At 37.8% G+C, this 22,832-nt stretch overlaps 1 protein-coding gene across 1 annotated transcript in view; it reads right to left on the reverse strand.

Annotated features, from left to right (window-relative positions):
- The window catches only part of LOC115628040, a 32,417-nt gene extending 9,588 nt beyond the window's left edge, over positions 1–22,829 (reverse strand). The window contains 3 exon segments of the mRNA XM_030523985.1: positions 787–881; positions 2,909–3,086; positions 22,589–22,829. Coding sequence (XP_030379845.1) covers positions 787–881; positions 2,909–3,086; positions 22,589–22,699 — 384 coding nt within the window. The 5' untranslated portion in view covers positions 22,700–22,829.
- Between the last annotated feature and the right edge of the window lie 3 nt (positions 22,830–22,832).

The following is a 22,832-nucleotide window of genomic DNA, read 5'->3' on the forward strand; positions in this document are numbered from 1 at the left end:
GTGTGTGTGTGTGTGTGTGTGTGTGTGTGTCTGTAGGTTGGTGTTGTGTGAGACCAATCGCCTCGCTGGCAGTCTACAATTTATGACCAACTCCTTAACTTGCACTTCGAGTGAAAAACCATAGACATTCTCAGCAGCTTATAATACTTTTGCATCTACTCGCACACATACATACATACATATGCACTCCAATGTATGTACATATGTATGTATGGATGGATGGATGGATGGATGCACGTACCAGAGTTCTTATGCTTGCTGAAGCATTACAGCAATTGGTCATGGAGATCCAACTTGAAAGCAAAGTTGGTTGTGGTCTAGTTAGCAAAATTAAAGTGCACATTTCTTATCAATCAGCATACGAGTACATACAAGTAGAACTTAGATGTTTACAATATAGCCCTAGAGATATCGGCATTTAAAGTGGAAGCAATAGCTTCCTAACCGATCAAAAGATGGACAATCATGTTTCCTTGTCAAGTTGTGCTGCCGATTATGCCGATTATAGCTAAAGAAATTGAAAATGAGTTTCTATAGCTTGAGCTTGAGACAGTTTGGCAATCCTTGAAGCAATACAAATGTGGATACGTATTTACAAGCTGCGCTTTAAAGTCCCGTTGCGTGAAGGAGTCGTTTTCTTTGAAACAACACAAGTAAAATATATACTATATATATATATATTTATATTTGTTGGTTGGTTTGGTTGGTTTTTAGTAGAAATCACGATATTTAAAAGATCGTTTTTCGAAGCTCTCTTGGTCAATAAACGCATCAGTTTCGGCTTACCTGTCTTTTTAAACTGAGAACTAAGCCCTCCACCTGCTTGCCAGAACTGAATGCCTGCAACAGACCGTTGTGGAAATCATCGTTGCCGTATAAGCCTGAAAGAAAAGAGTTCCAAATAATGTTAAAGTGTTTCAAACTTCTTCGTCTATAGTAAGTATTTTATCACCTAAAATAGAATAAGTAGTTTAAAAGTAATCATTAATATTAATTCATTAAAAGTGTTGGTAGTTATCTGACAAATTGGCTAATTAATTATTCAAAAAATCTTAAGCATGAGTATTTTCTCTTATTATTTACTTTAAAAAGTTATACAAAAACATTTTGTTTTCAAATCTGGTTTAACTCGTAATTGCTTACTTAAATAAATAATATTTTATGAATTGCATTTTTGAATAATCCCTGCCATTAACTCGTTTAAATGAATATTATTTTTATAAAACAACTTCATCGCCACTCGAACACTATTATTTAAAAGTATAAAGGAACTAAATGGGATTAAGTGGTCGCCTGATAAAAATATAAATATAAACATGATATACAAATAAAAAGAGCTATACGGTATTTTCGTCTGTGCCGAAGCTATATACCCTTCACCTTCAATACTTTATTGCTTCATGGTCAGCGGTCGCGGACTCTATTTCCTCTATTCCGTACTATAATATTTTTCATCGGAGATCAATTTTTTTTTTGTTTGCCTATTTGGCATTTGGTCATCCATGGTCACAACTTGCGACCCACGAGTGATGTAAAAATATCAGATGGAACTGACTCAAACATTCTTAATATGCAATTTGGGTTTTATATCTTTAAAACTACAAAAGCTGGCATAAGCAATATATATGTACGTGAAAAAGGAGCAAAAACGAGACTTTGATGAGACGATAGCTTTAAAGCTGTAGAAGTGGTGATTGAAAGATGGATAGGACATGCTCTACCCAAGTTCTTCCTTCTGTGTGTTACAAGCCTGCACACCAACAACAATATACTCTTTCAGTTTTCAATGAAGGGTGTAAATATTTGTAAATTATGAACACATTTCTGCAACAAATCGTTTTCAGATACACTATTAATACTTTTTGTTGCCATCTTAATATCCTCACTCTTCTATTGTGGTCTTCTTGTGTGGGCGTCGATCTAGAATCTAGATGATGGATTAGCTTTTTGAATGTCCACCGAAGTTACAGCCATGGCAAGTAGTGGTAATTGCTTTATGCAGAGAAACTTAATTTATTTTAATAAAAGTAACATCATGGAATTAGTTATGAAATTTCCAAAATTGTTGAGCAATTTTTGCCCGATTGCGTAAGCAGAACTAAGGACTGGAATTGCCCAATGTTCTCGATCTTAAAGCATTTGCAGTCCGAGAAATGTTGTCGTTTGTCGGCGGACAAGAAGTCAAAGAGAGAAGATATATATCTATAGGTCAGTAGTAAGCAGTAGAGACACACTTTGCCTACCGAACGACACATATTTGAAGCAATTAAAAAAGTTAATTAAATTATTTGTTTGTGTAACGAGTTGGCCTCGAGCAACGGATAATGGGCAATGGACAATGGACAAAGGACGGACGCACAGGCGGCAGAGGGGCATTTCATAATTATGACAACGATGATGGCTTTATTACGCTGTCCGGCAGTATGTCTACCTCCACCTTTGAGGCAAAAACAGACAGCGGCGGCGGCAGAAGATACGGCGACGGCGGCTTTCGGCATAGTTTAAGTGAATTAATTACACATGTACGAGTTTTATTTTTTTTTTTTTCTTTCACACTTGACACTTGACTCTTGAGCACTCAGTCGATTCACTGGCTATGGCAGCCCATAAATCTACGTGCCACACACGTAACTGAGCAATCCGATGGCGATGGCGATGTTGATGACTATAGCTACTACGGCTATGGCAGCAACGTCACTAGCCAGCCGATAAGCTGCGTTTTGGCTAATTGCCAAGCTCTATAGACGCGACATGCAATCGCAACGGACGTGCCAATACGTATGTATATGTATATATAGTAGTAGACTTATGTACGAGTATGTGCATACATAGCATGTGGATATTTTAATGGGCGTTATACGAAGGGTTCAATGAACGCGACGCGACGCGACACGACACACTCACTTACCTAGACCGATGGCCGCACAGGTCATTAACGTTATGATGACCAGAGAGCAGCTCTGGCAGCGCTGGGCGCTCGGCTTACGCTGTTTTCGATCGCAGCATCGGGTCAACAGATATAGTAGCAGGCCGAAAAGTGAGAGTATCAGCAGGCCGGCTGGTATGGAGGCGAGTATACCCAAGCTCTGTAATGGATAAGAAGAATAGACAGCGTTAATAAACAATTATGTTCTCCATAAAGAATATCCGATGCTCCTTAATGAACATTGGAAACAGATTAACAGATCAATCTAACACGCGGGCGTTGAAAAACTTCTTGTCAGACTGATATACAAATATGTACTATATCTATGTATATCTAGGCCTAATTTTGTTTGATGTATTCAATATAACGTTTACATTATTTCTATTATTCTGCGTTTGTCATAAACAAAATTTATCCCTGTCTTATTTGGAACAACGCCCATTTCAGATGTTAGTTATGGGAAAAAATTGATTTGAAGACTTTCCCATTCGTTAACTGGGTGGCAGGGCAGTACAGTGCAGCCAGATGTTTGCCTATAATGCCAATAATGTTCATGCAAATTACCAGATGTTCGCATGGCTAAAAAAAGCTCCCATCAGAGTTGTGGAAAGCGTAGAAAAATAGACCAGCAGAGCATTGCAAAATTAAAAGATTTATTGCACCCCATAGAAGACTAGGTTAGGATTCAAAAATTGCCGTTTAAAAAGAGAATGTTTTGAGAAACGTGTTCCATTAGGGAAAATGTGATCTGAAACGGATATGAAATAGATGCCAAATACAAGTATGCATCAGAGTTAGTGATACTATAAATGGATATTCCCCTCTAAGTGATTGGGTGCTGTAAAAAAGTGTTTTACTACTGCGGGACCATCGAAGATGGCAAATGTGGAAATTTGTGTTTCCCAGCGGCAAAGCCATTAAATCGCTGTAAGTGTATGGCAAAATGTACCTATTTTATGCTAAAGAATTCGTAAAACAGGGAGTACAGGAGTACATTGCTAAGGTATGTTGTGCTTTTGCAACAACATTAACAGCAGCTGCTGGCAGAGTCCATGAAGCTGACACTTAACTAGATGGTTTCAAAATAAAAATAATAAAATGCGATCAAATTAAATTTTGTCATAAGCCACTTGAGGTGTGTTTAAATGTTGCTTAATTAGTCAGAAAGTTTAATTTAATCTTTTGTTGGTTAGTTCGGGTACAACAGTTGACAGTAGATGTTTTCTTCATATATATATTGCATATATCCTGCAAAATCGTGAATTATTACAACTAGCACAACTAACAAATTACGATAGCTCGTATTCAAGGATCAAAGTTCACCCATATAATTATCCTTCTAAATATTTAAACAGCTATTAAGTAATTAAATTTTTCAAGTATATCTTTTTTGTGTCTCGATTGAAGGATCGCTTTTTTTTGCAACGTATAAAATAAAGTTTTCCCTGGGCATGGAAAATCTGCGACAACGGCTGCAGCTTAAAGTTTTTGCATTCAGCTCTTTATCTCCCTCTTTCTGCTTTTCTTTCTTTTCGCTCTTAAATCTCTATGATGTTACACCCAATCGACCATTGTTGGCAGTCTTGGCAGGCGAAGCATAAACATTGCTCTTCCTGCCGCATATAAAAATATAAACAAAATCCGTTGGGTCTGGTCCGAAAGTTGTCGGGCACGAAGCATTGACTAAACTTTTAATTGAATAACTCGCAACTCGTTTGCTGCTGTTTGAATTGCAGTTGCTTTTGTTGTTATTGTTGTTGTCGATGGTGTTTGTTGTAATGTTGCTGTTAGTTGGCTGCCAAAAAACCCCAACAAAATGTGTAAAAATACGTCTGCAAAGTTAATTTTTTGTCGCTACGGCTGCTCGGCTGCTCCTCTTCCGCTTCTTCTTCTTCTTGTCGTTATTATTATTGTTGTTGTTGTTGCTGAGGTGCTGATGGTGGGCCAAATTGTAATTGAATTGGCAACACCGTGCGCTCCGTTTTGGACAGAGTTGCCAAGGCAACTTTAAAAATGGCCGCCGCCTGCAGTCGGAATTGAAGTGGAAGTTGAAGTTTGGTGTCGATGTCGTCAGCGTTCACGTCTTTTGTTGTTGTTGTTCTTGCTGGCGTTGCAGCTACCGGTGCGGAAGGCATTAAAAAAATCCATTGACTTAGCGGAAATATCATTTATAGTCATTAAAAAGTCTGTTAAATACAGAGGCGTAGGCCGGCGGGCTGGAATCTAAGCAGTTCCTTCAAACATAAAGTATCTAATCAAGCATAGCACATGTATTAAGACTTGAACTGTAGAAGAAGAAAAGCTTTACAATAAATACTTACATTAGTATAGTATTTATGTACTTTGCTATATACCAAATAATTTAAATACGCTTATGATATATGTATGTATATTTATTATTTTCTAATATGTTCATTCACTTTTTTAGGCGGTCTGTACACTATTTTGGTGACCTCAGCTCACATACTCATCGAGATGTTTGCGTTCATACAGACAGACATGCTTCTATCAAAATTATATATCAGTATAGAAATTTATTTATAGTCCCCTCTAAAGGTAAGGCTTGTGTAAGCCTCTGTCGAAATATTTACATTCAGCTGGGTGTCTGTGTGCGTGCGTGTGCGATGACTGAGCTTCGCTGCTCAGCTCAGGTTTCAAATCAAGCAACCCCCTAAATAAAACGTGACTAAAATGCACTACATAGTATGTGTGCATATATGTACATACATACATATGTAAGTAAATGTACATATGTGTGTATTTATATGTGTTGTTGGGTGGTTCGGGCGATCCGAGTGGCTAACCAACGATCAAATAATGAGTCAGACCATCACTTTAAGCCACTTGGCTGGCTGGTTGCTAGCCCCTAAAAACACTTGAATCACTTGCGTTGCACTGCCTTGCCTTGCCTTGCCTTGCTTGTCAATCAAGTTCAATCAAAATAGACAAAGTACTGAGTGTGTGCCTGCATCTTGAAAATGCAACAGTTAGGCCAACCAGCCAGCCAGTCAGCTAGCTAGCCAGTCAGTCAGCTGCAGATGAAAGCTGAGGGCGCGAAGTGGCCTCCATGGGGTGCCACTTAGGTGTGTGTATGTATATGTGTATGTGGGCGTGGGTGTGTGCGTGTGTGTGGCAGCTAATGTGCCGTTGCATTTAACAGAGTCGTTGTTGCCGTCGCTATCACCATCGTCTCAACGTCTTTGACTTCGCCTGCGTGACATTTATTATTTATGTTTCAGTTGCCTTTGTGTACGTGCCCCATGTAAATAATCATTAAAACTACCAGTAGTAGTAGTTGTTGTTGTTGTAGTTATTGTAGTTGTTGTTAGTGTCGCCTCGCATGCCCACCCATTTTAATTCAGGTTTTACAACAATTTGCATGTCCTCGCAGCAGTTGAACGACACTTGAGCCTAGGAAAATGTGCAAGACTAGTAGCGTGCAAAATTGCGGCGTTATTTCTTCTCTTTACTTTTTTTTGGTGTTTATGTTGTTGCTGTTGTTGTTATTGTTGTTTTTGCCATTGTTGGACCGAGTTGCAAGGCTTGTGACGAACTGGACTCTTGGGCTTCATCGTCCGACCCTAGCAATCAATCGAAAAGAACAGCATTTGAGAAGTTTAATTCGATTGCATCGACGCTATATTTCCTTTTTTTTGTCCATTCGATTTGATTGCATCGACGCTATATTTCCTTTTTTTGTCCATTTGATGTTTTCCGCATGGCCATTGAACATATTTGCTCACACTCTTGACACTCAGTAAGTTTAGAATTCGAAAATTTGAAAACGCAATGGAGTTCGTTTTTCTTTTTTTTCATACAAAAGTTCTTTTGAAAACATATACTTATGCATGTATAGGTGGTGATTTATTATATTGTTTATCATAATTCCTCATACAACGAATTATGCAAATTTTACAAATTTAAGAAAGTTCTTGCCATCTTTGGACATTTCTACAAGACGTTGTAATTTCAATTTGAAAATTGAAAAAGGTCTCTAAAAGAACCTAACAACTAAAGCTTTTAAGGTATGGAAATTGGAATTGGAAATTGGAATTGGAATTGGAAATTGGAAATTGAACCCAGCATACTATTTAATTTTAACATCATTCATGCACCTATAATTATAACATTTGACCTTTCATAGGGTATAGGGTATACAGTACTGGGTATACAATACAGAGCTCTATCGTTGCGCTATCCAAGTATTCTTAAAAATTGTACTTCAAACAGTAGTCTACAACCCAGTTAGTTTCTTTTATAATTATTGATTGCAAGCTTTAAAGATATGGAAATTGGATTGAAAATTGAACCCAGCAGAGATATGTATATCGCGACATACTTACTATTATAATTATAATTATACCATACTGCGCTTATCATTTATGCACCTATAATTATAACATTTAACCTTTCACTTAAAGTATAGGGTATACAGTACTGGGTATACAAGTAGAATACACAGCGGGCCACAAACCCTTTAGTAATTGTACGGCTCCGACGATACTCGTGAAATGGCAAATTACGCGCTGGCCGATTGTTAAATTGAATTAAATCAAAGCACAAATTGCCATAAACAACCTTGGAGCTGAGTTCTTCACAGGCCCGCACACACGCTCCCATTACCATTATTCAGATCGTACATATAAATATATATATATATATATATATATATATATATAAATATATATATACATACACATATGTAGGTTGGTTTGTCTGTTTGTTTGCCTGATTGTTTGTTTTTTATGCTCGTGTGTTTACCCTTGCGAAGCATCAAATTGGAAATTGACTAATGAAATGTGTGAAATTTGGCATAATATCATATCAGACAACTACTCTGTATGGTGCAGACATATACATACTCCACATATCCATATACACAGTATTTAAGTACATATATACATACATATATGCATATAAATATGTATGTATATATTTACATATGAGCATGGGTGGGAGTAGAGTCGATTGAATTTGATTTGATTCCGTTCACAACCAATACAAGAGCTGCTTTTTCAATGCAACTGTGTACTTCAACTATTTCCCACATTTCTGTTCATAGTTTATTATAAATTGTTTACCAGAGAGCCTTTAACATATATACATATACTTGTAATTAGATTATATAAAGCGATCAAAGTTTATGCCTTCCATATCATTATAAGCTAATAATTTTAAAACTAGAAATTAAATTGCTGGTCACACGTGCAGCTATCCAGAAGTTATAAAAAATAATACCTCCACAGTTCAAATATCTGGTAAATAATAATAGCCTTTATAGGTGCCCCATTGCCCTTCAATTGTGAAATATGTATATTTATGATGGAAATACGTTACAGTATCCAATCATTATTGGTTGATTGTTGCGATTTGCATATTTTGCTGCGCATTCTCAAACACTTCTCGAATGTCTGATATCATTATTTATAGTTCCATTAAGACTGGATATTTCGATTTGGTTGACTATGAAGAGGGAGGAACAAGATTCTCCTGCTTTTTAAATTTCAGGAAAACTTTAAAATTTTGAATAATTTACGTTAAAACCAAAAAGGGATAGTTCTTCGTCTTTCTACTAACTAGTAGTAGTTGCATTATTTTACATTTCATTTGCCAACTAGACTGAATACTCCAAATAGTTCTGAATACTACTATAGTTATCATATTAAGTTGCACTTTTCAGGAGTTCAGCTTAAAAGAAAACTACAGACAAAGTGAAAATAAGCTGAATAATTAATATTTAAGACTTTATGTATTGTTGCTATTCATTTGTTCATCCACAGCTATGCAGGTATACATACATAGTTATTATGAACTCGGCTGCACAATTTCCTGGTGGTGTGTACATATACAAGTATATGTATGTATGTACTCGTATATGCATCTGTGAATGTATCTCTAATTGGTGCTAACAAATATTTTAGCAGCACGAAAGGTGGTCGGTCGGGTCGATAAATGAGCTCTCAAGCGTATGACTTTCATTTCAAGATGTATAAACTTGATTTGTTTCCATAGCTAAACCATATCTCTATATGTATGTGAGGAAGATGTAGATGAAGGTCATGTGCCAGCCATTACTGAGCTTGTTATGGCTTTCCAACTTGTGGCAGGGTGGGACTAGAAATTAAAATACATGTAAATGTACATTTTAAGATGCTTGCTGAGAAATTATTATATAAATAAAATTGTTGCCTGTTACAAGGTGGAGCGAAGGGGACTGCCTGTTGTGAGTATTAGAATGCCGTTTCGTAGGTATTATAAGCTCTTTGATTTCTTTTTTTTTGTTTATAAATCAGGAAAAATAAATTTAAGATGGGGTACACTGAACTGTTAATTTCATGAAAAATCCACAAACCTGGCTAATTAAAGTGCCAAAATGTTACAAGCCGTGAAAAATAATGTAAGAGTTAAGAAATTGTACAGGAGTGCGTTTTCATTAATTTTTTAAAGAGATACTTTTTTTTTTATTAAAGGCTTAATGTAGAGACTCATTTGCAATTACATAGGCAGTGACTAGTGAGTGGAATTTCTTTATTTTCTCGAAAAAATACTCGTTTTAAAATTAGAGTGCACCGCAAATATAATTGTAAATGAGAAAGGGTATATTTATGATTAAGTCGGACAAACCAAATTTTCTACTTAAAGCATGGAAAGCTGTCAAACATTCCACTTTGTTGCTTTTCGTATCTGCCAGCATGGAAAACTTTGCAAAATTCGTACAAGTTGAAAATTTGGTAATAATTTCAAACTTTTTGCAACAAAATTCAAAACATCTAATTACATATATGTATATATAATATGTATATGTATCTGCACATACAAACACACACACACACACACATACATGCATACATGGAGGATGTAGACAACGGTAAACCTGAAGCGCACCACAACTTTAACTCAAATTGCAACCAAAAACCAAACAAAACTTTCAAATTTCATATGCAACGGTGCATTGCTTTGACAATCTTGTTGTTGTTGCTGTCGTAGTAGTAGTTGCTCTTTTCTTCTTCTTGTTGTTGTCGTTGTTGTTGTTGATGTTGTTGTTGGTGTTGTTGTTGGTGTTGTTGTTGGCCTGCCTTCTCTTGTCTTGGTCTTTTGATATGTAGGCGTTGCTCTCAACTTTTATTGCCAGTTGTGAGACAACTTCTTTGGCTCTACCCTGCCCCCCACTTCGTCGCTCAATGTGGTTCGGTTCGGTTTGGTTTGGTTCATTGTTGATGTCGCTTTGCCGAAATTAGAACGTCGGCCCGTCCCTCGGAAAACCAGTTTTCCATGCAGCTACTAATTCCCTTTTTTTCTGCCTCTTCCTCTTCTTCGTCTCTTCAAATGTCTCAACAATAGCAACAGATACAACAACTACAGTTATTGACAAGTAAAAAGCCTGATGGTCATCTAACAAACAATTCCTGAATAGTAGTAGCTCTATTGGCTGTAAGTCGCGTCCTAAGTCGCTTCAACGACACTTAGAGATGAGATCTGTATTAGCTTTATTTTCGAATACAATACATTCTGTTGAATTCGAGATACTAACGATGTTGGAAGGAGAAACATCCCAGGGAGTCATTCAAATCAATCATTATTTTAACTCAAGCGCACAGCTATTGTTATCTTTAAGGCAGTATTATAAAGAATAAAATAAAGAGTTTTACAGGCTTTCTTTGTGTCCGCAAAGTGCACAATTTCTCTGATAGGATGTTGCAGAAAATGTGGAAAATTTTGAACTTTAGTCTTAATAACGTTTTTAAATCCAATAAATTTCGCTTACAGAAATAAACATAGTTCTAGGATTTCAAAAAAGTTCATGGTCGTCAAATTTGTTAGAATCGTGAACTAGGTTTTCTTGAAGTTCATAAAATTGTGAAATCCAAGTCGTCTTTTAAGAATTGGTGAAAGACCTAGCATGTTTATATAATTATTTTCGGATTTCAATTTGATGTTATAGATGTTAAGATGTTAAGCGCAGATCACTGGAATTGAACTCTAACTTCAATTAATGGATTTAATAATTGTATTGAAATGAATTCCTTTTTAAGAAATATTGGTCATGGAAGTTTGAGTTTTGTGGAGCGTCGTCACGTCAATCACGACTGCGGGTCATCGCTAACGACAACTTTGTATGCCCGCTGAGCTGACTTCATTCTTGCTGCTGCGCTGCTTCCGTTTGCGCTTCAGGGCCGCCACGCCAAGCTGCGATTTGCTGCGCAATTCACAATTCGCAATTTGCAAAATGTGAAATGCAAAAATGCAACTTGATGACACATCATAATCAGCGTCTTTCCCGCATCTTCCATTCAGCACAATGCCAAGCGATGCACAAACAAACATACATACTATATTTGCATTATACTTGTATATTAAAATAATGATAACAAAGCGTAAAACTTGTCAGGCAACAACAACAAGTTTGACCCTAGGCAATAAAAGGCCACGGCAATAGAGAAAGAAATATGGATAGATAGAGCGACAGAGAGAGAGAGAGAGAGAGAGGGAGACGTTTCCAAGGCTGCAGAATGTCTTGAGCTTCAGTACCTCGGTCCGACCCCGAGCGACTGTCTAAATGCAACAGCGGGCAGGAAGTAGAGCCGACAAAGTCCCAACTAAATCAACACAAAATGTTTGTTTCCGTCCGCTGCCCAAGAGTCCCCGATGGATGAATAAATAAAAAGTATAGGCAAATTATTGAAAAGAGTCGCAGAGGAAGTCGAGGAAGTACGAAAAAATAAAAGCACGTGCGCACAAATGGCAGGTAAAATACATACTCGTCTAAGCATACATAGAATGAACTATGCATATACATACATATATATGTATGTATGTATGTATGTACGTTGGTATATAAAAAAAGCCCGCCCAATAGCATAGTCAGGGCATATTTTCATATGCAAATCACGTGAGTGACAACAAAAGAAGGTTAAAATGGTAGGTTGAATTTCAATTGCGCAATTTTTACGTGAGATAGGAGAGATGCATAGATACATATATATATATACAAGTACATATGCTATACGAACAGACAAAGACGCATACACATATTTACACAAATATAGCCATATATATAGGCATATTGTATGAACAGAGAGCACACAGAGCTCTAATAATGACATTCTCATAAGCCCAACAGAAGCGAGCTTTCTTTCTCGTTCACTTTTTTTTTGTTAACTATCTAGATGACCCTTCAGCGAAATAAAAAATGCGAACCAATTTGAGATAATAGACTCCAAATAGGAAGATAACAAGGGACTCGGGAATAAAAGAGAAGGAAAAACATCGAGAAACGTAACTCGTTTCATAATTTGTCAAATTCTTGTACGAAATACTTGTATAATAATACCTATATGTGGGGTGTTTATTTAATATTTGTGCAAAGCTCCCACAGCTCTCGTAAGAAATAATAGTTGTCCTTTTCACAAATTTCTTCTTCTTTCATTTTGATGAATACCTTTTGTACTTGGCTCGGATTAATTGTGTTTTTAATTTGTCTCAGAGTCATCGAGTGGAGATAGGAGATACGAGAATATATATTTCTTTTATTATCTTTATCTTTGCGTGACAGTCATCCGAACAGAAGGTTACCTTTCAACCAACAAAATGAATGATGAATCGTCTCGACAAACTTCTGCATAATGTACTTATTAATGTTTTCTAAATGATTCTCATTAATTAAATGAGGATTCAAAGCAGATGTTGAGCTTTTTGAAGTTTCACTTATGCGTCTAAATACAATAAGTTGTTAGAGTTTAATGCAACATGACATTTTCTGTTTAAGAAAGCCAGTTTTGTAAAATTGGTTCGCCATGCCCATAAAATCCTTATCATGCTATGACTAATGTAATTTTTATGAAAACATGAACCTGATAATGGGCGGCGGTCATGACTAGAAGCGGACTGTCAATATTAGCACATAACTGATATCAGGAGTGACTAATCTGCAATATGTTGTTGTTCCCCATTTAAAGATCTGCAATACATGGAAGGAGCGTTGGAAGAAAGAGAGCCACATCCGCCCACCGAAAAACTGTCGCAGCAAAAGCAAGAGCAACGGCAACCGAACCGGCCAAAAACATAACCAAAAATAAAAATCAAAGCTGAACAACAAACGGAGGCGCACAGCGAGTAGATTTCAATGTAGCTGTTGTGGTGTCTGGTGGTTGTTGCAGGAGAAGTGGTGGGGGTGGCTGTAGATACGTGCGACGACGGCGTCACCAAACCAATGAGCCACATCTGACGCCTACAACATCTCACAGACACACACTCGCACACGCACACACACACACACACACTAAAACGTAACAAAACTAAATACGACGCCATTTTCGACGCTTCGAAGTTCGAATACACTTGGGTTTAATATTTGTGGATAAATAAACAAAATTATAAATATAAAATAGTATATAAGGAACACACCCGTAACATTCTGGACAATTGTCTATTTCTTCCTGATATAGTAAATATTGTTATTTGTTTTCAATTTGATTCTAGATATTATTATTTTCCTTAAAGTTCCAATTATATTCTTGAAAATAAGCACTTTGGTTTTCAGCTGGTAGCTACAGAGAGAGCTCTTTAAAGTTTTAAGTGCAATTCAAAATAAATAAATAAATATCATGCTTTCAATTTAGCAAATATGCCAGAGGCTGATCTGTTTAAAGGCCGATATATCGACAATACAAAACAAACGAAATCCACGAAATAACCAAACAAGTTTGGTGTCTCTAGCTCTCTTAGTCTCCGTAAACGAGACGATCAGACTGACAAACAAACAATATCCACTCTCTGTGTTACAAACATCGGACTATAGCTATGATACTCTTGGGTAACGTGACAATGAAACGCAAAAATGAAATCATTTTTGAACTTGAACTTTTTAAAATGTTTTGCTGGTGTAGTGGCTGTTTGTTTTTATTTTTTGTCGGCGTCGACGTCAGCGGACTTAGATAGATAGTAAAAATAGCTAAATATGTATACTATATATATATATATTTATGTATGCGTAAGAAGAAGAAGAAGGAGAAAAGCTTGACAGGATTGTGCTGGTCAGCCAGTCAGGCAGTGCGTAGGTAGACACAAGAATTCTAAAACATGAACAGTTCGACCACCTTAAGTGATTTTTTTGGAGCGTGTGGTGCATGTGTGTGGTCGCTCCAGTTGCAGTTAACTTTTCGTTTTTATCATTTGAGGAATTCCAAAAATGTATCTTTGCCCTCGCCGTCGCCATCGCCGTCGTTGTTGCTGTTGCTATTCGACGATTCCCTTTTGTTTGCTTGCGTTTTATTTGAATCGAATCAAAACGAAATTAGAGCGAGCAGCAAAATAAACATTCCAAAAGCCAAACGAAGCCGTCTGTCTGTTGTACTTGTACAAATAAACGCAAAGTAAGCGACAGAATGAGGAAAGAAATAGGAGCTCGGATACATTTAGGGGTCGCAGTTTGCTAGCCACATGCTATACATACAAGCATATGTGTATGTACATGTCTATACATACATACATACATACATACATATACACGTATATGCATCGAGAATGCAACGACAAACTCAAAATGCATTTTCCGCAAACTGCTGATCGAGTATTTATTTTATGCATATAAACATAAATGTATGTATGTATGCATGTATTATATAGTGGTGTACATTGGAAGAGTCGCTCGAACATGCCGAAAACTTTATGACAAGCTGTAAAAACAGCCGCAACGGCATCATCAGCTACAAAAGTATCTGTAAGTAGGCAAAAGTATCTGGCAAATGTGAGGGCACAGCTGCTTGCTGCTGCTGTTGTTGCGCTTGACAGACAAACAGACAGACAGACAGACAGACAGACAGACAGAGAGATAGACAGACAGACCGACCGGCATGTTGTGCCTGATGATGCCTGTGTGTGTAAGGGCCTGCCATGAATGCATCTTTTGGCTTACATTTTCAATCGAATTGAAGAAGAAGCAGAAGTCAAAGTGAAATTATGCATCTAACTGCATAACAGCAATTGAGTTTATATTGAGTTGCTGCTGTTTTTTGTTGTTGTTGTTGTTGTTGGTGGTGGTGGTGGTATTCATCAAACTGGCTTCTAAAGTGCCCTCCACAACATGTGAAAGAGTGGAGAAAGAGCGAAAGGAGAGCGCCGAGCTGTTCCACTTTCCTTTCCTTTCCGATATAGACAAACAGTGTGTGCTTCATATACATACTATATAGACAAGAAAGGAGAGTGGCTCTGCAATCAAATTTGAATGTTGTATCCGGAACGAACAAAACCCTCAATGGTTACATAAGGGTAAGGGTGTTCGAGTATTCTATGATATTGCAACGTAATGAGCTGAAACCAATAAAAGTTTAGGAAATGAAAACGTTTGGTCAACATCGAATTGGTTTGTGGTTTAGTCGCAGGACATCATAAGCCACAAATATTGTCATATGTGTGTAAATATAAATTATAAATTGTGCAGCGCACTGTTTACATAAATGTCAGCAATGCACCTACTCATAAATATAGTTCGTAACTAGACTAAAGCATTAGCCATTGGGCCAGTTGGAACGAGTTCCCATTGAACAATTCCCTTCGAATCATAGAAATAAATCAACATTTCCCTCACTTTTGACTTCGCAAAACGACTTTGTTTGACGCTTGTTTTCAGCATCGTATATCACCAGTCACAATCAGTTTTGCTCCATAGTCTTTCGAATTTTGAATTTGGAACCATTTTTTACAGAATTTTGATAACAGATATACCTAACTAACTCAGCAACCAGTAACTCCATTAAATTGTAGCTCCTTCAGAAAAGGATATTTTGCTTTTGTTTATTGAATGAGAGACAAGCCGTTATTTGTTTTAAAAGTATTTAGATTTTCGAGAAATTAAAAATTAATTAATTCCATCAATGGAAGCAGAAAAACAATTAATTTAAATACATTTAATTTTTGAAATTTTCGAGTTCCTTTTAATTTATTTATTAATGAAAATGTTATGATTAATTTGTACGAAAATGTGACCTTGCTAGTGGGGGGACTGAAGTAGAATTCAAATAACTCATGCATATTTGATCGTAAAATAAATTAACATTTGTAATTAATTCTTGCTTTTTTGAAAATATTTTTAATGATAAAGTTAAACGATAAGATTCAACATGTCGAATCGAAAATCAAAAATAAAAATTTTGAAATTAAAGAGTTTTTAATAAAGTGCTTCGACTTGTATAATATTCATTCATCGTTTGTATATCAACATTTGACTTAATACGAGTATCTATGTAGATGAAAAAGTTTTCAATTCAATTTAAAGTTCTAAGCTTTTCTAAAATAAGTATGTATTCGGCATTTGTATGGAATAACTTGATTAGTTGGTATTTGATCACTTACTAATTATTCCGCTGAGTTGAAAAATATAATCACAAAGAAAACATGGAAGCACATATGGCAAATAATCAAGAAGTACTTTTGCCCTCAGTCCGTCCAACCAATTGTTGTGGAAGGCGTCAAGTGTGAGGCGCAAAATCAAGAAATGATTTCACATACATACTCGTACGTACTATATGTATGTGTCAGATCGCAGCTATATATAGAACATACATGCTAAACACAAGCTGTGTTTTTCAGCTGGCTGAGCAGCATCTTAAAACGACGAGGGCTCCAGAATATACACACATATACATGTACATAGTATTTAAATAGTACGTATGTATAAAATTTCATGACAAGCGATAATTTTTCGCTGTGGAAAAGGGACACATTTCTGAGATATACTCGTACATATTGTAGGAAGTAACGAAAGGCTCTCTTGTGGGCGTACATTTAAAAATATTTGAAATCAACAGGGCAGGCGCTAAAGTGGCGTGGGGAAAGGAGGGAGAGGGGGGAGAGGGGGGAGAGGGAAAAGAAACCTAAGTATGAAAACACGCCTAATAGCGAAATGCATCACAATTTCCTCCCCGTCTTTCTCTCTCGGGGCACATTTCAGTTTAACTCAATTTATAGGCCATTGTGCATTGTTTGTTGCATGCGGGTTATTGAAACGCACTAACTTGTAGTACTATTTTAGAGCAAGAGGTACCCTGCTTTCCTGCATTTCATTCGCTTCCATTGCTAACCATTCTTCAGTTGAATAGCTGGCATTCCAATTAGAGGAGGGCGTGGAGTGAAAAATAGGCAGTTAACGTGCGTGTCGCCTCACGATAATTCACGATGCTAAGGCACATCTACAGACCTAATGAACAGCACTACTAGCTGGATGGATTGTATTAAAAGGTTCTTCGTTTACTTCCTTCAACACCTATCTATCTATTCGATGGCGAATTGCAAACAGCAATGACTTGGTATTGAATCTCCAATTCTTACAATAGGTGGTCGTGAGAGAAGCTACATTTTTTCACGTGCATATCTCTAATTTGAATAAATCTCGGATGTGCAAAGTCCACCCACCCTTTTTAATGCGCGCACAACAATGAGTTTTAGTCGTTGTCGTCGTCGTCGTCACCTTCGCCAGCCCATCAGCGGGCTCTCCATCAACACTAGAGACCATCATCAGCCTCATTGGTGTTGGCGGGTGTGGGTGTGGGTGGGGATGGGGGTAGGTCAATGGGTGTAATGGTGCCTTTGCTATTGTCATTGTCAGCACACGGCGACAATAACAACAAATCCAACTACAAGCTACAATTTTGTAGCTATTTGAAGGTTAAACATATCAACAGTGTGTGTGTGTGCTTTGTAAGCAGCATCCGTCAACATCACCATCACCATCAACAGCCTCTCATCCTCTACAGTAGTTGTCGTTGCAGTTTTGAACCCAGCGAGGCACATCTATATATTACTCACAACTTTTTGTCCCCTTACTAAGCTATCAAAAACTAGCAATGATTCATGAGTATTTCCCTATGTCGAATTCAACTTACAAGTACATAATCAAATTTTTAGAGAGTTCCTCTTTAAATCGGCTTTGCCAAGCAGATTACAAGATATGTACATATTATAGAAACGATTAAATTTAAATGGAATGCGAAAAAATAGCAAATTTAACGACATTATGAGACCTACCCACACACCAGAATCGGAAATATAAAACAACAAATGTTTCAATTCTTATATATCCCCCACTTGTACAGTAAAATCGTTTATTTATTAGCTGAACTAATTTAGAAAACATGGCTTATAACATAAGTTATATCAGCATGCGCCTTCTGAGTTTCGATATAAAATTGAAGATTCGCAACTCTATTCACGATTTAACTTCTTTGTTTGTGATGTCCATTATTTTTTCTTTATTTAAAATAATTGTTGAGTTTTATGTTCCAGTTTCATTTAATTATTTTGAACTCTTTGTGATTTACTCTTTTTCATCGAAATCGTTTTTATTTCGTTTACCGATTTGGGAAAATTGAGATACTGACTCGAATTAAATTCAGTGCCATTGTACATAGGAAACAGGAATTCATTGCGATTTATGCACTCAATTAGTGAAAATTTGGCTCTTTGGCAAATGGATGTTCACGAATTTGATCGAATTTGGAAAAGTATTAAAAAAGTGAAGTATTACCAGAGAATTTTCAAAATTACTTTTGAAGTGTGGTTTAAAGTGGATAGTTATTAACTACTACTTATTAGAATTGATAATGTCACAAATGAAGCAGTGCTTTTTTTAACGTAATTAGTTGCCTACAACTTATGTATGTTTCAATGTTTTTATTTTCTTCAACTAGTTAGGCACTGCCTTCAATTGAAATTGCACTTTGGGCGCCTATCATAGAATCTTATTACCACCCAAGACTATGCATTTAAGCAACGTCAGCATTATCCTTCGTTTCTTTAAGTATATGGAGCAACTGCATTAATGCATATGGAAGGAGGATGTGGAATGCGGGATGTATGCGTTTGTGACGTAAAACTTGCAGAGTTTTTTTTAAGGTGCTCACTCAGCTGTCAATTGCCGGTTTTCAAAATGGTTACACCACCAAACAGTGCACCACCGACTGCCCATGCTAGGTCGGATTTGGCTTCAAGTGCATTAGGCGCATAATTTGCGCTTCTCCACGGCCCCCCCACCCCTCATCCTGGTACGCTAAATGTTTCCTCATTAGCTCACCTGCCTGCCACCACCACCATCACCCGCCCGCGCCTAGTCGTCTGCCTGACAGGGGCTGCGACGGCGCCACGATGCTTTTGCTGACGCGCGTAAAAACTACGCCCAGCCGTGCAGTTCACCAGCTGACCTACATCCAATAAAAAACTAAAGCCAAGTCAAGCCGAGCCGAGGAGCGTCGACCAAACGACGGACGACCGACGACCGACCAACCGAATGGCTCGACAGACCGAGAGCGCTCATCTGACCTGAATTTTCATTTGGATGGCAATGGTGAGCGGCGGGACAGGCGTTGGAAGCCACAACGTGGTCGTCATCATCGTTGTCGTCGTCACTGGGAATGCCGGCTGCTGCTGCTGCCGCTACTTTTGCTGCTGCTAATTTTAATCAAATTTTCCTGCTGGGATTTCGCTCGGAAAAACCGCCACGCACACACATGTGTGTATGTGTATGTGTGTGTGTGTGTGTCTGTGTCTATGTAAACGCAACCGTATGTTGTTATTTGTTTTATGCTTATGTTATGCATTTTGAGAGTTCGAATCAGTTAGGCAGCTAGTTCGCCGGACTGTCCACCCGCCCGCTCGCTCGTCCGCTGACCTCCTGACCTAATGTTCGCTGCTGCTGTTGCTGCACATAATAACAACAAAAACAGCGAGCACGTGTGCCGCTTTTTGGCCATTTTGGGCGTCGGTCGTCGGTCGTCCTCAGTTACGTAGTTGGACTTTGTAACTGATGTTGACGTCGACGTTGCTGTAGTTGTTCTTATTCTTGTTGTTGGTGTTAGTAGTCAGTAGTCGGTCTCTGGTCGTCGGCGTGGTTCAATTCCTGTATGGTCTTGCACAAAGCAGCGAGGCAGGCTGCGCAGCCGGCAGAGCACTTAGCGTGGCAAATTGACGCAGCAAAAGAAGAAGTACATAGATAGTATTTATGTAGTATGTACGTGTATATAGAAGAGAAAGCAGCGTTTGTGTCTGTTATCAGACCGATGCGTACAGGAATATTTATATACATTCATACGTATATATAAGAGCCAAAGATGCGAGGTAACAGATAAAGAAGAACAAAAGCAACGCAACGCAGTCAAAGCAGCTGCTGCCACTGCCAGTGCCGCCACCGCTGCTGCTGCCGCTGAATGACGTCGATGTTGTTTGGCAGCATAATGGAAATGCCGTTGAGAATGAGGTGAGTGGTTGGGTTGCTCGGTCGGTCGTTTGGTCGGTTAGATGGTTAGCTGGATAGTCGAATAGTGCGGCGCTGACGGTTTGGTTTAATAATAAGAGACATCGACTTTGCTGACGATGTGCGGCAATCAAAAGAAACCAAACAAAAAAGGGAAGAAGAAGAATACCGGAAGTGTGCAGCGTATGCTCAACGAAGAGGGAACGCAGCTGCCGTTACTGCTGGCCTCTGCTCCTGCGAACGCCCCCAACCAATCGCAGCAACAGCAACAATAAGCGGGTGAAATATGGAATAACAGTCAGCCAGCTAGCCAGCACATGTAGCGCACATGGTGGCGGAATGAAATGGCAATGGAACATACATAAGCAAAAAGGGCTCGCCAGGCCAGACCAGTCCGTCAGGAGGCAAAGCAGACAACAAAACCAACATGAAAATTAAATTTATAACATTTTGTTTTATTGCTTTTGTTGATGTTAAGCAAATTTTTTGAGCCACAGCGCTGTTATGTTGTAACGTTGCTAAGCTAACATTGTTACGTTTAAATCTTTTTGCGGATGTAAATATTTACACGAGAAAATACTCTTCAATCATAGGTATAAATATGAAATGTTAGCTATCGCTAAATGAATATTAAAACGATGTCAACATGGTTTACATCGAGCCTCAGCCATGCACACTCTTTTTATTTCAAATGCAACGAAAGCGTCCTAGAAACACGCACATGGATACACCACTACATACATGCATACGAATGTACGTGTATGTACCAGTATATGCAGCATATGAAACGGCGGCGGCAATCGCTACTCCAACAATAAGAACAAGTGCTGACGAGTGAGAGAAAAGGAAGACGACGATGGCCAGAAGGCAGGTAGGTGTGATGGTAAATGAGAGAGCACAAAAGAGCACAGGGCTTGGAAGGCAGGAGTACAAAAAAAAAATAAGTCAAACAGACAGGCAAGCAGACAAATTGTACGTCCGGCGCTATGAATTGGCCAAGAGGCTTAACATGCCCCATACAAGGCGCGACTAATCATTACCATGGCCAAAAGCGCAATGCTGCATTGTCCAAAATATATTGTCGCATAGTGGGAAGAATTGTCACACACTTGAGGACGCTGCGAGCGGAAATTGTACTCGACATTGGCAACCATTTTGGTGTACATACAATACATACTCGCACATCTACCAGACCCCTAACTGATCAATTCTGAAGCATTTAGAAACCTTGCCAAATGAAAAGATTAAGGCCCAAGAATGGATATTTAACAGAAAAATTATTCCAAATGAAAAATATACATGTATATGTTTTTTGTAATGGTGATCATTAAACATTTCAGTAAAGGGAAGGCACTCCAAATTGGTACTCCTAGCCATATGTACGTGTATCTACTTACATATGTAAAAAAAAAATGCCTGGGTCAGGCTATTGAGTGCGCAGATTAGTTTGATTAAAGTCCTATTAATGTTGTGTTATAATAAAAACGAAACTAAGCTGAACATGTACGGGTTTTTATGGCAACTACCATAAGGGGCTGAACTGAAATATTCGGTGAATGGTATGTCGACAATATTATTTGTATTTGTCTGACTGAATATTCAATTATTTATTTTAGAGCCATATGCAATTTCCGTTCAATGAAATACCATATATTTTATTTTTGTATTCTTCACTTCTCTCATAAGCATAGGAACGAGGCGCCGAATTCCCCCTACAGTTCCTAAGCTTTTGTAAACAACAAAAACTCTTTATCAAAAGTTTATATATAAATGATTACGTCATGATATTTACGGCGATTTACAACGCCAATACAATACGAAGAAATTATGGTCTTTTATTATGAATTCATTTTTACCATGCTTGACGTAATTTCAGTTAACTGGAAAATACCAACTGCATTAGTGTGTTCGGAAGTGTTAATGATGGTCCATGGTTATTAGAAGACCCAGTTCGTTTAATTCTCGCAATAGATTAACTATTAAGGTCGTTTTTTTTGTTAGAATCACTTTTTCCAGAAATCAAAAACTGTAGCATACTTTGTGGAGAGTGATTTTTTTTAGAAAGGAATCTTACAATTCCGTCATAAATTTTTTTAACATTTGTCAAATGTTGCGTAATTGAATCTAAGCCGTTAAAATGTATTGTAAATTTTGAATTTGGAGGAACTACTTAGACAACTTACTATAGATACATGTATGTTTTGATAGATTTTAGATTTGTGGCATATGCGACAGATCCCGTAACCACACACTGTGCAAATGGCCCATAAATGGCGCAAACCAACTGAACTGAAGCCAACAACTTAACCCAAATAGTGAGAAGCCTAAGCCGCTGACGCGACGTTCATGTAGCGGTTATACTAAATGTGCATATGTAGATGTATGTGTTAACCCTTTAATGTGCGCTGGTGTGTACTCACCTCTAAGTAAACATCACTATCCAGATTGAAGGTGTCATTAACCCGACGAAATGTGTAATTCACATGCGGTATCGAATGCAGGATTTTAACGAGTATGCTCGGCTGTTCCATTTTTATGCTGCTCCTACGTCGCTGATGCTGCTGATGATGTTATTGTTTTTGTTGTTGCTGTTTCTACTCCTAAATCTGCTGCTGCTGCCTCTGCCGCTGCTGCTCCTGTTGGCAACATAAACGCACGCACACA

Source organism: Scaptodrosophila lebanonensis, unplaced genomic scaffold (assembly GCF_003285725.1).
Source record: "Scaptodrosophila lebanonensis strain 11010-0011.00,11010-0021.00 unplaced genomic scaffold, SlebRS2 tig00000098-arrow-pilon, whole genome shotgun sequence".
NCBI lineage: Eukaryota > Metazoa > Arthropoda > Insecta > Diptera > Drosophilidae > Scaptodrosophila > Scaptodrosophila lebanonensis.